We start from the raw sequence: 14,716 nt of genomic DNA, 5'->3' as shown, positions 1-14,716 counted from the left end.
TTAAAATCAAAGCTGTATGCCACCAGCGTATCTAGCGAAACTCTGCAATTTTGCAGTTCTCAACAGATCCCCAGTCCATGTGCACACGCGAGGGTTGTCTCCATCACACATTACTCAAGAAAATGCATCCCCCTTTGGTATTCAGTTTTTGTTTTCTTCAGTGCTGGTTCAGTTTTATCTCTGTTCCCTCTCCCTTGCACTGTCCCCATATCTCTCCCTGTGCCTGTCTTTCACGGCATATCTCTTGGATTGTTTTCATTTCCCAGACCTATTTTCCATGCCAGTTTCTTTTCAGCTGCCTGTGCCTGAGTCCCTCTCCATTTGTGTGTGTGTCTCTTCTTATCTACTGAGGAAGATGAGGGGAAGATAGAGGCATTAAATGGCAGAGTTGGAAGTTCCCACCAGAAGAGATCTTTAGAGGGAGTTTGCTTTCACCATTATTGAGCCCCAGTGGACCCCGTGGGCTGGATGCTCACACACCTGACAGTTAGGGGCTGGGCGCTAGAAAACTTTGATTTTTGGATGGTGGTAGCATCCACAAAAGGCACTGTGCTTTTCCACAGTGTAAGTATTCATCATTGATGAACACTGTGCAACTTTTCACTGTAAAGGGATCCTGTTAATATTTGTGCAGGGTACCTCTATTGGTCATGGAGAATTTTGGGTAGAAGCAACGATACAGATACGAGACAGAAAGGTCAGTTGAAGTGCTGCCATTTACCCCAATAAAAGTAGCTATATCGGTGCAGGTAGAGCTTGTTAAAGAAAAGCCTGAATTTTATGGGACTAATCCCATGTTGGAAAACTATTTGGTGATACATCCTGAAGTGAACTCATCTGACATCAGTGAAAGCAACATGGTTTGATAGCAGTAGAGGATTTGACCCTTGGATTATTGTATCCCATAACACTTGTACAGAGAGGTAGAGAAAATGAGTACTAGATATTTCTATAAGACTTTCTTCTTTTACGGAAAGTTTTACTTTTTCTTGTGACATGTGTCTTTCCTGCCATGAAGAAAGGCAATCCTGAAAAGTGTGAGTCTCCGTTAGGTAATTAACTTTCAAATCAATAGAAGAGATCTGAAGGCTAGCATAGGACTGGTAGAAAATGCAAAATGATTCTTACTTAACAAAGAAGTGTGAATGAATGAATGTGTGACAATAGGAATAGTCAGACAAGGACATGGAAAGCATTACAGCCTGATAAAGGCAGAACAATCCATCACAACAATAGTATCTTTAGTTCTTGTTAATGCCGTGCTGCAGTGTTTGAATTATATTTTGATTTTGTTATCTCTTCATACATAAATCTAAGGACTTTCAGCTGCCTAGAAAACCAACGGACAAGTGTATTTAAACCTTCTGCCCATTCTAAGTGGAAATAAGAGACTGGGACTCTCACTGCAGAGTATATCTGGGTCTTCTTGGACCTTAGGGCTAGTTGTCTAGAAACATCTATAAGGCATCGCTAGCATTTTTGCAGAAGTGAATTTTTTAGGCAAAAGATGAGTTTATAAGTAGCTTGCAGAAGCTAATAAATGATTTATAGATGTTTTGATAGTTAATCAATTATTTCAGACTGTTAGATAAATAAAGAGGCTGCTTATAACCATGGCTTGTAACCATCAAAGCCACTTTATTTTGGCTGTGTTGATTCACACTTCAGTATCAGTGTTACAGTTACTCTAACATTTATAAATGATTTATTAACCTGGTAGAAACCATCTGTAAATGCAAGCTTTGTGCAAAGTAAAACTATTTCTTCTCTTATTTCTGCTTTCCTTCCACTGAGGGAGGACTGCTTGAGGCAGATGGGAAAGAAGCAGTGTTTCTTCTCTGTACTACATTGAGCTTAGAGCTAAGAGGAGGACTTCATTTTTTTTTTGTCTTGTCAGTAACTTAATCCTTTGCGGTTTTACTGTTCCTGAAATAATAAAGTCAGTCTGGAGCTAAAGGAAAGCCCTTCTCAATTCTCAGGAAAGCACAAGGATGAAGTAACCTTGGTTTTTCCCAAGCTAGTGAGCAAACATTTTCTGCTGGTGACTTTCCCTGACTGGAAGAACAGCAGCATCTCCCGTGATAAAACTCTATCCTGGAAGTTACAACAAGGGTGCTCTGCACCAGAGTCTATAATGAGGAACTGTTGTGGTAGTATTGGCTAAGGAAAGATGAGCCTGGGACACAAGCCATTGGTTTTCTATGTGGAATTGGCCAAAGCAAAATTATTTCTTATGATCTAGTGGATACCTGCCCTTTCTAAACTTAGATTTCATAACAAACCCTGTAAAAATTATGTAAGCCTCCTTTTAACTCCTTCTATCCTCCTCTGCAATCTAATGAATAACATGTCATTATGTATGCAAAACAATGATATTATTCAAGAGCAGAAATGTACTCTAGCATCACACCTGTAACAAGGCAGGAGACTTTTCCAGGTTCTTCTTCTCCATATCTCATTTAGGAAAGGAAAAACCCCATCTTTTTTCTTTTGCACATTAGCCTTCGCTAATGTGCAAAAATTAACTGAATGGGCAAGGTAGTGCTTACTACCTTGAGCCCTGCAGAATTATTTTCTTTTTGCCAAATTCCAGCTAATTCGTGAATCACTGTTGGATTGTAATAAGTATATATATATGATGAGTTGTTACAGATGGGCTGTTTCACAGCAGCTGAGTGCTCCTAGGTCCCCCCAATTGCCACCAGGACTTTAGGACACTCAGCATCTTTTGATGTCAAGATCCAGTGGAGGAAATCATAGGAAGGAGTTCTACCTCTTTACTCTTTGCTGCGTCAAAACAAAAGGAAGAACACTTCTGCAGTTTCATGATTTGCCATTTCTTCATTAGTTGTTTCTTTTAGCCCTTACTTCTGTATATTGGAGGGATTTAGAATATTTTAGAGATGCAAGGAATAACGGGAATCATTTATTTTATGTCAAGAATTGTTTGATAATTTTTTCTCAAATCTGTTGGCTCACTACAATCTAAAAATCCTCAGAAATATATACAGAAAGATCTGTGAGAAGTAGTATCATTATTTCAAGGACCTTGTCAGTCTTAGGGCCAATAGATTTATTATTGTTTCATTCTGACACACACATCTAATTGTGAGACCTGTTCCTCACATGAATGCTCCTTGTGCTCCTGGCTACTTATGTTGACTTCCATGGGACTATTTTTGTGTTAGATTTACAGAGCTGATCTTTAATGGGTAGCAATCTGTCCTTATTACAGTGGGGAAAAACAGGTGAAATATGGAGTTACATGAGGGCAGAATTTGGACCATTTCATACTGAGAGCAAAGAAAGTTATTTTTCTTTTTAAACAAACAAACCAATATAGACACACTATTTGGAGGGAGTCTGGTTTTTGTTTTTAATACTCAGAATACTTCAGCTTCAAAAGGACATCTAACAATGCGATTCAGAGGTGTGCTGCCTACGAGCTCAGCTCCTTGTTGTGCCTGTGCAGCTGAGAAAAGCGAAAACAATGAAGAACATACTTTGAGTTCCCAATGAGAAAAAAGAAAACTGGCAGCCTTTTCTTGCTATATTGTTAAATATCTCTATTTAAATGCAAATGATCATCTGACACTGCCAAACAAAGTCATGTACCGGGAAGCAGGCGTGCAAGTTAAAAAAGTTTTTTAAATGATTTTTGAAGATGCTGCATCGCTTTTATTTCTAGTAGGAATAGAGTTGGCTGTGTACCGAGGGTCAGCTCAGCATCTAGACGTTTCAAATATGAAGATTTTTATTTTAAGCGTAGCTTTTGCAGAAGTGTGGGTGGCCTCTCTAGTTGGAGATCACTTGGAGGGGTGCTTGAAGTTTCTTCTGTGTTATCTGACTGCAGGTACTGCAGCGGAAAGCCCAGTGCATAAAATATGTTTTGGAAGGAGGTAGAATCCAGGGACAGAAAGAGGAAGAAACACCCAAGCTGGTGCCGTGTTCTGTGTTAGATATATGTGGTTACAAGTGATCTGTGCAGTGCTTTATACTGCATCTAGCTGCAAGTCTTCGGGCTTTCTCCCTCAACTCCAGACCCCTTAAGCTAGACAGGCATGAGATTTGACTGCAAGGAGGGATTGGGCATAAAATAGGGTCTTGCAAGAGGAGGCCCTGTTGTCCATAGGTTGTGCTTCCTCCCTAGCTGCCCTCAGCAGGGAGGCTCCTGCTCAGGTGAGGGCAAAGCAAAGCAAGTCGTGAAAAGGCTATTTGAGCGTGCAGCCGGGGGCCCTACCCTTTTTCCTTCCCACTTCTTCTGTTGGTCAGGGATAGCCAGTTTATAAAACCCACTTCCTGGGGATCATTTTTATTCAGTTGGGTGAGGACCAAAGCCGACAAACAAACTGTATCCTACTGAGTCTCCCCTGTTAAAAGTCTTCTTTTAATTTGCTGTTTGCCTCACCTTCTTTTTAAACTTTCATTCTTATAAATCGATATGGAGGTATTTGCTTTCTGCACAGGGTTCCAATAGTCTCTTAATAATCATAATAATCGTTATTACTGATTAAAGTTGCATTATTCATGCCAGATGGAGTCCCCTCCCTGTCAGCCAGAATGAGTTTGCATTATGTAGTTATAGTACATTTGTGATCTAAATAAACAGATGGCAGAATGTGACAGCAAATTATGTGCGGGTGATGTCAGCAACAACGCTTCCCGAGTATAATTGCTTTAAATGAACATGAATGCAGCAAGGAGCTGCTAGTTTTAACAAGGTAGTTGGCATGCAGCGTGGTAATTACCGTACAACATCATCAATAGCGCCATGAATGCTGTGCAAGTGCTGAGGGAAGAACGCTAGCTTTGAAAAAGTAGTGACAGAAAGTCCGACTTTACACAACTATCACAGTGGGTTTGCTCAACTGTATAACGTCTCAGGTATAAGCACACTGCTAGCAGAGGAGCAGCGTTTTCTTTTGGGGGGGTCCAACCTTTGCTGAGAGACACTTTGCATTTTCTCCAATGCTATCTCCCATCAAGGCGTGTGGGAAGTATTTGATTTAGTGGGATGGAGCCGTGTTAACAGCAGCTGCTGTTAATACAGGATTGAAAAGTCAGTTTCTGGATCAGGTTCAAAGGGGGAAATTTGCTTAAGAGAATCACAGCAGTATTCAGTGATGAATAACAGTTTAATGAGAAACGTGGTTAGGTTCTTGTGGTCAAAAAAGCAGTGATAAGGACTGTGCATAGTGCTTTTAACATAGTCATTTAAGAATGCTTATGTTGGGTTTCTCAGTTCATCCCTTCAGGCCTTGGCTGCCTACACCCCAGGCACTGCCACACCTGGGTTTTAGCAGCTGGGCAGGGTGCAGTAAGGCAGGCTCTCCATGTGAGCTCTGGGAGCGTTTGGAATTCTGGAGGGAGAAGCACTAAAAACAGGAGTGTGACTGAGCTCTGGCCACGTCTGGATGGGAGCTGCGGAATGAAGTCTCTATTCACTCACAGTCAGGATGAGCATGGGACTGGCCGAGTGTTTTCTCAAATAATATGAGATGCAGCCAGAGGAGAATGTGCCAGTTCTTCTGCCTGCTCTCCATTCCCTCACACAGTGGTCAGCATTTAGCCATGAAATGGAAGATGTGAACTCAAGTTCCTCTTCAGTCCAAGTGAGTTTCGGTCACTAATTACTAGGTAGTTTAGAAAAGCTACCATTGCTAACTCTTCCTCCTCCATATGTATTTTACGATGAAAGCACATACAGTTCCTTTTCTCAAGGGACTAAACTTGTCAGCATGTGGAAGGATGATGTAGAACATCACCTCTAGGTTCTGAAGAAACATGATGTTCCTTCAAAAGCACAACTGCAGAAGAGAACCAGCAGCCAGAAAAAGAAAGGTCCCGTGAGCTTAGCTGTCGCTGGGGTTAAGTGGTTGACCAGGGCACGTTTCCTTTACCATGATATTGGACATGAAGACTAGGCAAGCTTTTGGGGGAGAAAGGGGTGGCTTTTAATCAAAGGCATTGAGAGCATCGCCCCATTGTTCAGATGAAATTGAACATGACTGGGGATGGGGGGTAGATCCTCTCTAGCACAGCCATCTCTTCTCATGTGGAATGAGTGGGTCTTACATAGGGACATTGAGAGCAATAGTAATAACACTGGGTGATGAAATTGTTCCTAAGTCCTCGAGCCTTGTTCATCTTTTTCTTGTTGTTGTTTTAAAATGTCCCAGTCATTATACATAGCAGAGAGGTATTTAAGGTTTACTTTAAAAAGTAGCCATATTTCATCTATGTTCATCACCAATTCTGGCTATTTATCTGGGCCATTTTTTACAGGCGCTATTTCAACCTTGCTAAAGCATAAAAACCCTCCAAAGATAAGATGGACCCTCCTCTTCAGCAGTTGTTGGATGTTGAAGAAATGAAAGGAAGCCACATTTCTAATCTCTTTCTGTCTGTCCTGCAGGTGGTCGATGCCACAAGTCCTGCACAGGCCGATGCTGGGGGCCCACAGAGAATCACTGCCAGACCTGTAAGTATGAGAAACAAAGGACTGAAAAACGATGTAACAGCGATCCTGCTTTTTTTTTTAATTGTGAAGAGATACTATAAATTCTGGTTTTAGTATAATTCTAAAATATTTGAAATTTTTTTCAATATGTTTTTACCAACAGATGATCTGGGTTTTTTTTCCACCTATGTGAATTTATGCTTTTCCTTCTTCCTTAATGCTTTCTAAAAATACTTAAGCTAACTTGAATTTTCTTTTTACTTCTTGGTGGCAACAGAGAGCATAACTCCTGAGAATATTGATGGTTATTTTGGAATACACTGAAATGAATGCTGCAGGAATAGAAAAAACTATAAGGCAGATTTGGAGATCTTTAATGATGGCCTGACACTGCAAAGTTCCTAATGCCAAAATACTCTGTTAATTTCAGTGGGAGCCTGGGAATATTAGTTATCTTGCTGAATTGTTCTCTTTATAATAACTTCAGAGTGTATTTGAGTTGTACTGAAAGAGAATAATAGGGGTTTTTGTGAAGAAATAGTAAGTGAAGCGTTGTTCACAATGTCTGTCTGTCTGTCCTCTTGAATTTAGAGAGCATTAAAATGAATAAAAAATATCTGTATGCAGAGAGTCTCTTCCTTATGTGCTTTCAGCTCCTTCAGATGGGCACTAAAGAGCTAGAACTGCAGTCACAATATTAGCAAATATAAAAGTGGAGAAAATTGAGAGCTGTCTTTTCCTACAAGTTTTTTCTTCCCCCCCCCTTACGGGAACAGAGCTAACCTTTACGTACCCTTTCTTTGAAATTTAGGAGCATGGAAATTGGTTGTGTTTACTGGAGTCACTGTTCCTAGGAAATGAAATGGTTGATGATAACTCCCCAAGAGAGCGCCGCTCTAGCTTGCGCTTGTTTTCTTGGCTGAGTTGTAGATAGGAGGAAGAGATTGTGACGAATTAACCACTATCAAGCAAGTACACCAACTAACTCTCTGAACTGATGATAGCCCAATGTCATCTGACTTTTTTGTTGGAAATATTAGGAACAGTGCAACTATGCCTTTTTTTTTTTTCGACTACTTGAAGCAAGAGATAAGAGGAAATTAGAAATGGCAGACAGCTTGACATGAACGTTTTATGAGTGAGCACAAGCGGAAAATCCAAGCTGACCTCCTGTCCGTGGCAAAGCACGGGGCACATGTGACGGAGCTGTGTGCCTGCACCCTGCCAGGTGCTGCTTTTCATTCAGGAGCATCAGCTGATATTGCTGGTAAAGCTGATGACAGGTACAGCTCTGCTAAAGTTAACATGTTCTTATATTACTGTTTCATATTGAGCTTTATCTGCAGGTGTAATTAAAAACACTTTGGGACAGGTTGTAGGAGTAACTGCATAATGAACCAGGTATAGTGACACTAAGCAGATTCTTCTTTATTTGAATCAAGCTAGTATGTCTCCTTCCTTCGCTGGCAGTCTTTATGAAAGCCCCAAAGAAATCAGTGCTTAGAAAGCCTCCTTACATCAAGGTTACGTGCTGAAGTAGGTAATGGAAAGGGACTTAAACCCAAGCTGACCAAATTACTTTATATCATGGTTCGGTTATAATAAATTAATGTTCGTTCTTTCTCTGTCCCAATGAGAGGCCTGTTTGTCTATTAAAACTAGTAACTCTGTAAGAATCTGTGTGATTTATTCGAACTTGAGTAGACTTATTCAGGCCTTATGTGGTTAGCTTATCCAAGAATACTGTAAAACCTTGGCAGTTATTTTATATAAGGATGGTGTGATCCTCCTCCTTTGTGCCAGCAAACAGAGGCTCCAGCCTTTTGTAAAGCAGGAAAGTCCAACTGGACTCTGTGTGGCTGCAGAAGTCCTTGTGGCAGGATCAGCTCCCATGGTCTCAACCTCAACAAAGTACTGCTCTCAGATAAGTGAACTGATTTGGTGGATTAATGTAGTAATACCAGAGAGAGAAAAACTTATCTGCAGTGTTGTGAAGTCAGAAGCTTAGCAGAGCTGCATGGTAGGTTTGCTCCAGGAGTGACAGCTATCTCTCTTTTCACAGTGACTGCCCTCTCAAATCCAAACAGTGGGGACAGGCTAAGGCACAGCAGTGGATTTAAAATAATAAACTATGGAAAGACATATGCCACCTAAGTTCCAGAGAGATACACAGATCACACATTTCTAATTTGAAATAGCTACTCTCTGGCCTTTTACCTTGAAGTACACTCTGCAGCCTCTGATTGTCAAGGACAGTAGTTAGTTTTATATCATATACTTCCTCTTTGACTCCCTGACCTTGCTGCACCTTGGATAAACAGCAGGTTTTAAGGAAAAAACTGAATATTAGGCTGGCAATGGGCATTTCTTCATTGCACTTTCTTGAAATGTGTTTTTCCTGCAAACTGTTTGAAGCAAAGAATAAGAATATGAGCAGAGACCCAAAATATAAAAATGCAAGTGGTGCTATGCTTTTGCTGCCTTCATTTCTGACTTTAAAAAACATGCCTGGCTTTCAAGCTCATAAATGTTATTCTTGGATACAAGCCAGAGATAGGATGAATGGTATCACAAACATAGCGTATACTTTAACCTAGTCACCTTGGGGATGCACATCTTTCAAATGCGTGTGGGAAAACACTTCAGCAGTACTACATCCCAGTGTCAAACAATTTTGTTCCTAGAAACAACTCGGAGGTGCATCTGCATTTTAATAATTTCATTTTTTTTATTGAGTCACTGAAGCAAAAAATTCTAATGAGCCCCCCTCCCAAGATAAGATTTAAATTATTTTCCTAGAAAAGGATTAAAAATGGAAGATCTTAATCCGTGTCTTTCATTTCAAATTACATATGGAAAAAAATGAAAATACTTTTGTTTTTTTGCATGAATATCATCTACCTAGCCTCGTCTTATGTTGCCTTCCAGCAATGTCTCTCTACACTTTGTTCTTCTAACTCTATTTGAAACACCACCTGCGTCTGACTCTGTCCTAATGTCTCTCTAAATGTGACAGGAAAGTGTACGTATTTAAGAAGACAATTAATAAGAAATATAAAATAAGCTGTTCTATTAGGAGGTAGAGAAGATGTAATTTCAGGGTATTGTTTTATGCAGTTAACAATCCATTTTTCTTTTACAACTAAATTATTAATAAATATTAATATTGAACATTTAAAAGCTAGACAGTGTTCTTTGTTTCAGTGTCAGGAGAGGCTAATGTGGAAATACTTTTTCAAAGAGTATTGGGCACCCACTGCATAGAATGTAAACCAATTGAAAAAAACACAAGAACCAACGCTTTTGGAAGTTAGTAATCAAATTTAAAAATCTATGGTTAGGTTGGTACTATTTTTGCTGTTGATGTCTGTTAAGAGTTTGGGGATTTTTTTACTTTTTGTATGAAAAGAAATTGAAACTTTTACAAATTGAATACATTAGTTTATTAAAGTGACAGATTATGCACTTTGTCCTAGATGAATGTAATTGAAACAAAAGAGAAAAATCTAAATTAAAATATAGGCCCAACTAAGGGAATGCAAAAAAGGCAAATAGCCTTTAAATCAAACATGAAACATAAACATTCAGTAAATGTGAAATGCTCCATGACTGTGTATGTGTTCAAGAGTTTGGCCTGAGCATAATTGTATTTATACAGTCTTTGTGCAGCTGATGTTGCTGAGAAAAAGAAGGTGCCGATGCAGTAAGTACCCAATTAGAGCAGCAAAAGGCAAGTGGGAGCTGTGTAGGGGGAGACAGAAAGAGCTGAACTAGCAGCTTAGATCAATGAGGGTAACCCAGCATTTTTGCTTGGAGCCAGCATCTTTAATTAAAATCCTTGTATTTCTCTAATAACTTTGCATGATCATAAGACTTTTTTCATTGATTTCAGTTACTTCCTATTTTTTCATTCATAGTTTTATCATGCCCTGACATAATTAAAGATTAAGGGAACCAATAAGAGAGACTGATTAATTGCACACATACATTAATGAAGTGCACATTCCACCCCGTCCCCAACACAGTTTATTGCTATATCGCAGTGAAATGCCAGTAGAGGTTGACAGTCAGTGTTTTGCACTCCGCTAGAAACCCATCCCAATGCATGGCACATTTTTTCAAGACCTTGTTGTTTGCCACTGTCCTTTGCTGTCTCGGCCCCAGCTGTGACTGTTCTGTGCAGCCGAACCCTCAGTTTTCTTGGGATCCCACAAAGGGTCATCAGGCATCAGGACGGGTAGTTGTGCTGACCCTCAAAATTCTGGTTCGAAATTTGGGGCTGATTAATGAAGGTTCTCTTCACAGTTATGTTGGGTGAAGAAATGAGTATCCGGCACCTAAAATTCCTCTGGGGTCCCAGCCCAGAACTCCTGGATCTTGTGTGTGTCTGGGTTGCAAGAAGGGTGTGATGTGAGGGCTCTGATCACCCCTGTCCACCAGCTTCCCTGTGAACAGTCTCCGCACTAGGTAGCAGGAGGAGGAGATCAGTATTGCTCCACTCTTCTCTCTCAGCTTGCAGCAGAGTTGCTCTGGGTTGATGCTGCCTATTTGCAGCTGCTGCCCAGTTCCCTACCATCTGTCCCCACTCTCAGCACCATCTTGAGCCATGTGTCCCCTCTAGGAGCCACCCACCAACATTCATCCACCTGAACATACAGTTTGATATTTTGGATAATATTTACCTTTACATTTCACTCTTTTGGATAGGTTTTAAGTCACAGCTATAAAATCACTTGATTGCATTTGCAGGAAAGTTTTGGGGGGAAAAGCTTGCTGTCTTTTTAAACCAGTGCAGCTATGTATGTTTGCTATAGGATTACCCTATGATAATGATCACAGGAAGCTGAACTGTTGAGTTATGTTTATTGGAATCTGAAAAATCAGATTGTTTTGGGACTTCAAACAATACCTAGTATTGCCTTGTGTTTCCTGTGCTTTGGGGAAAACCCTTTCTTGCAAAGTGTCTTGCGTATGAGTCCTTAAAAACATTCAGAGCCCACTAAGCTCTTTTCTGTCTTGGTGTGTGGTGCCACTGAAAGTATCTGACGGGTCCTCCTCAGAGCTGGACCCTCAATAGCAGTTATAATGCAAATACAGCATGCAGTGAACCAAAAGATATATATAGTATGTTGTGGCCTTTTCCTAGAAGGAAATGTTGGCATTTCTGTTGACATTGTTTGCTTTCCCAGCAAAACAAACAATTAGGAAAGAACAGTGACAAATGTTTGCTGTAATTGTATATTTTGCAAACCACTTTATAACTTCCTAGTCCTCAGGAAAACTCAAAATGTTCCCTATCCTGAACAGCGTGGTAGAGGCCCTCATTAAGCTGGTGCCTAATCATAAGTACAGTATGCTTTTTGAAGGGATTCTGTTTAAGCATTGTGCTGAAAAAGGGGGCCATATCCCTCCAGGTCAGCTCTGGAGGGGTGCTCTTGTTTGTTTTTTTTTTAAGAGGAAAAATACTCTGGAATAAAGTGGTGTGGTCTCTTAAAAAGTTTGAGTTTTTTTTTTAAAAATTACAATATACTAACTTTATACATTGCAGAAGCCTTACTGTGGGGCTGTAGAGAAGGGTGAATGATTTAGATGATTTTGTCCTAGCCTAATTGTGTGAAAACTGCTGAAAAGAAGTCAGTAAATTGCTTAAATCCATTGCTGTTGTTGGAGCGCATTCCCCACCGCTGTTTAAACTACGCAGCCTAGGGAAGTGCTATTATCTGCAGCTCAGCTTGAAAGGAGTGTGTAATCCTGCAAATACAGATCTTGGCTCAAAAGTAATAGCTCATGAGTTGACAAGACGACTGTGCCTTTTCTAAATATACCCAGGGGTGGTCAGTGTGGTTTATGGTCATGGACACCAGGGTCAGGAGAGGCAGGTCCCTCCTCCCCTCGAGGTGCGGGATTTACCTCCTCAGGGCTTGTTTTTGGGGAGGCAGTGGTGGAGGATTCCCAGTACCTCTTGCAGGTGATGATATGAGGCGTGCCACTGGGACTTGGCCTCTTTGCCCTTTTAAAAGTCTGCCAGGAAACCCCCCTCCACAGGGAAGCAATGGTTGTATCGGAATGGTGGACATCTTGACCTGCTCCCAACAGCAGCCGGCACTGAGGTAAATAAATTATAATTGAGTTAATTAGGTGGCTTGTACTAATTGTCTACACAGAGATTCTTTAATCAAAACTTCCCGGATTTAAGCAAAATGTTAAGTTGCTGTGGAGCAACAGCGAGGAATGCTTTTTAACAGCTGCCATTGAGCGGCCGTGGTGGGCTATCATGTCCTCTCCTCTTTTCCTGTTGTAACAGCATTGATTGTAGCTGCCTGAAGTTTGGCTCCTTGGCTCTCTGCCTCTAGTGCCATTTTAAACAAACAAACAAACAAACAAACAAACAAACAAAGATGAAATGGTTCCGGTGCACTGTAACTTTTAGGCTGTGACAGGTGGGGTGGTGCTGGTGAGGGGAACCTGGACACTGCGCCTGCTGCCTGTGGAACCTTTTAGAAGGGGGCTCTGAGCATGCTCAGTGGGAGGGGCAGCCATTTTAATGCCCCTCCTGCTGCTGCCCTGAGGAGTGGTTCAGTGCATGGCCTCGGAGCTTGCCCTGCTGCTGGCACTGGTAACGCCAGCCAGAGGGGCAGAAAGTGGTGGCAGAGGCTAGGATAGAGGAACGGCATGCTAGCGAGGGCCTGCAGCGGTGTGCTCTGAGATATGCTGGCTACACTGCAGCACAGTTAAAGTCTTACGTAGATGAGCCAGGAGCTCCTGGGGTGACAGGTACCAATGGGGAGGCACCGTTGATACATGGCAAAGGAATGCCGCCTGGAGAACAGCCCAAACAAGTTGCAACTGCTCCAGCCAAGTCAGCCTCAATGAGGACACGGCTGAAATGCCTCTATGCAAATGCACGTAGCGTGGGGAACAAACAGGAGGAGCTAGAGATGTGTGCCACCTCCAAGGCTATGATCTCATTGGCATCACAGAAATATGGTGGGACGGCTCCTATGACTGGAGTGTTGGCATGGAAGTTTACAGGCTCTTCAGGAGAGACAGGCAGGGGAGATGAGGAGGGAGTGTCACCCTCTATGTCAATGACCAGGTGGAGTGCATGGAGCTCTGCCTGGGGATGGATAAAGAGCTGACTGAGAGCTTATGGGTCAGAATTAAAGGGAAATCCGGACCATGGAACATTACAGTGGGGGTCTGCTACAGACCACCTGACCAGGAAGACCGAGTAGACGATAGATAGGGGTGGTGTGGCGTTCGCAGGCCCTGGTCTTTGTGGACCTATAGACAGATAGGGGTGGCATTGCATTTGCAGGCCCTGGTCCTCATGGGCGACTGCAACCACCCTGACATCTGTTGGAAGGATAACACAGCAGGGCATAGGCAATCCAGGAGGTTCGTGGGTTGTATTGATGACAACTTCCTTCTCCAAGTGGTAGAGGAGCCAATGAGGAGAGGACATATGCTGGACCTTGTCCTTACCAACAAGGAGGGCCTGGTAGGCAGTGTCAAGCTCAAGGGTAGCTGGGGCTGTAGTGACCGTGAAATGGTTGAGTTCGAGATCCTCAAGGCAGCGAGGAGGGTCAGCAAGCTGACCACCCTGGATGAAGCACTGGAGGGAAGAAGGGCCCAAGAATGTTGGTTAATATTCAAGGATCACCTCCTCCAAGCTTAGGAGCGATGAATGCCTACAAAGGAGAAGGCAGGCAGAAAAGCCAGAAGGCCTGCATGGATGAACAAGGAGCTCCTGGACATGCTCAAAAGTAAAAAGGAAGCCTATAGGGGGTGGAAAGAGGGGCAGGTAGCTTGGGAGGAATACAGAGAAATTGTTTGAGCAGCCAGGGATCAGGTTACACAAGCTAAAGCCCAAACAGAATTAAATCTGGCCAGGGACATCAAGGCAAACAAAAATTTCTTCTATAAGTATGCTAGCAAGAAAAGAAAGACTAGGGAAGATGTGGGCCCTCTCCGGAAGGAAATGGAAGAGCTGGTCACCCAGGATAGAGACAAAGCCAAGGTACTCAACGGCTTTTTTGCCTCAGTCTTCTCTTGCAAAGACTGTAGCCACACTACTTATGACACAGAAGGCAAAGGCAAGGACTGGGAAAATGAAGAGCCGCCCACTGTAGGTGAAGATCAAGTGTGAGACCATGTAAGGAACTTGAAGGTGCACAAGTCCATGAGACGTGGTTAAGCCAGTATCCATCATTTTTGAAAAGTCGTGGCAGTCTGGTGAGGTTCTTGCCGACTGGA

General features: G+C 42.0%; 1 protein-coding gene across 1 annotated transcript in view; it reads left to right on the top strand.

The window, feature by feature from the left end:
* ERBB4 (erb-b2 receptor tyrosine kinase 4) overlaps positions 1-14,716 on the top strand; it is a gene marked incomplete at its 5' end in the record, with an annotated part of 657,878 nt that overhangs the window by 443,836 nt on the left and 199,326 nt on the right. The window contains one exon of the mRNA XM_082483856.1: positions 6,416-6,481. Within this exon, the coding sequence (XP_082339982.1) occupies positions 6,416-6,481 (66 nt within the window). The remainder of the gene's footprint in view (positions 1-6,415; positions 6,482-14,716) is intronic.

Source organism: Vanellus vanellus (assembly GCF_965231255.1).
Source record: "Vanellus vanellus genome assembly, chromosome: 5".
NCBI classification, from domain to species: domain Eukaryota; kingdom Metazoa; phylum Chordata; class Aves; order Charadriiformes; family Charadriidae; genus Vanellus; species Vanellus vanellus.
Note: the sequence above shows the minus strand (reverse complement) of the source record. Positions and strands in the feature narration are given on the sequence as shown.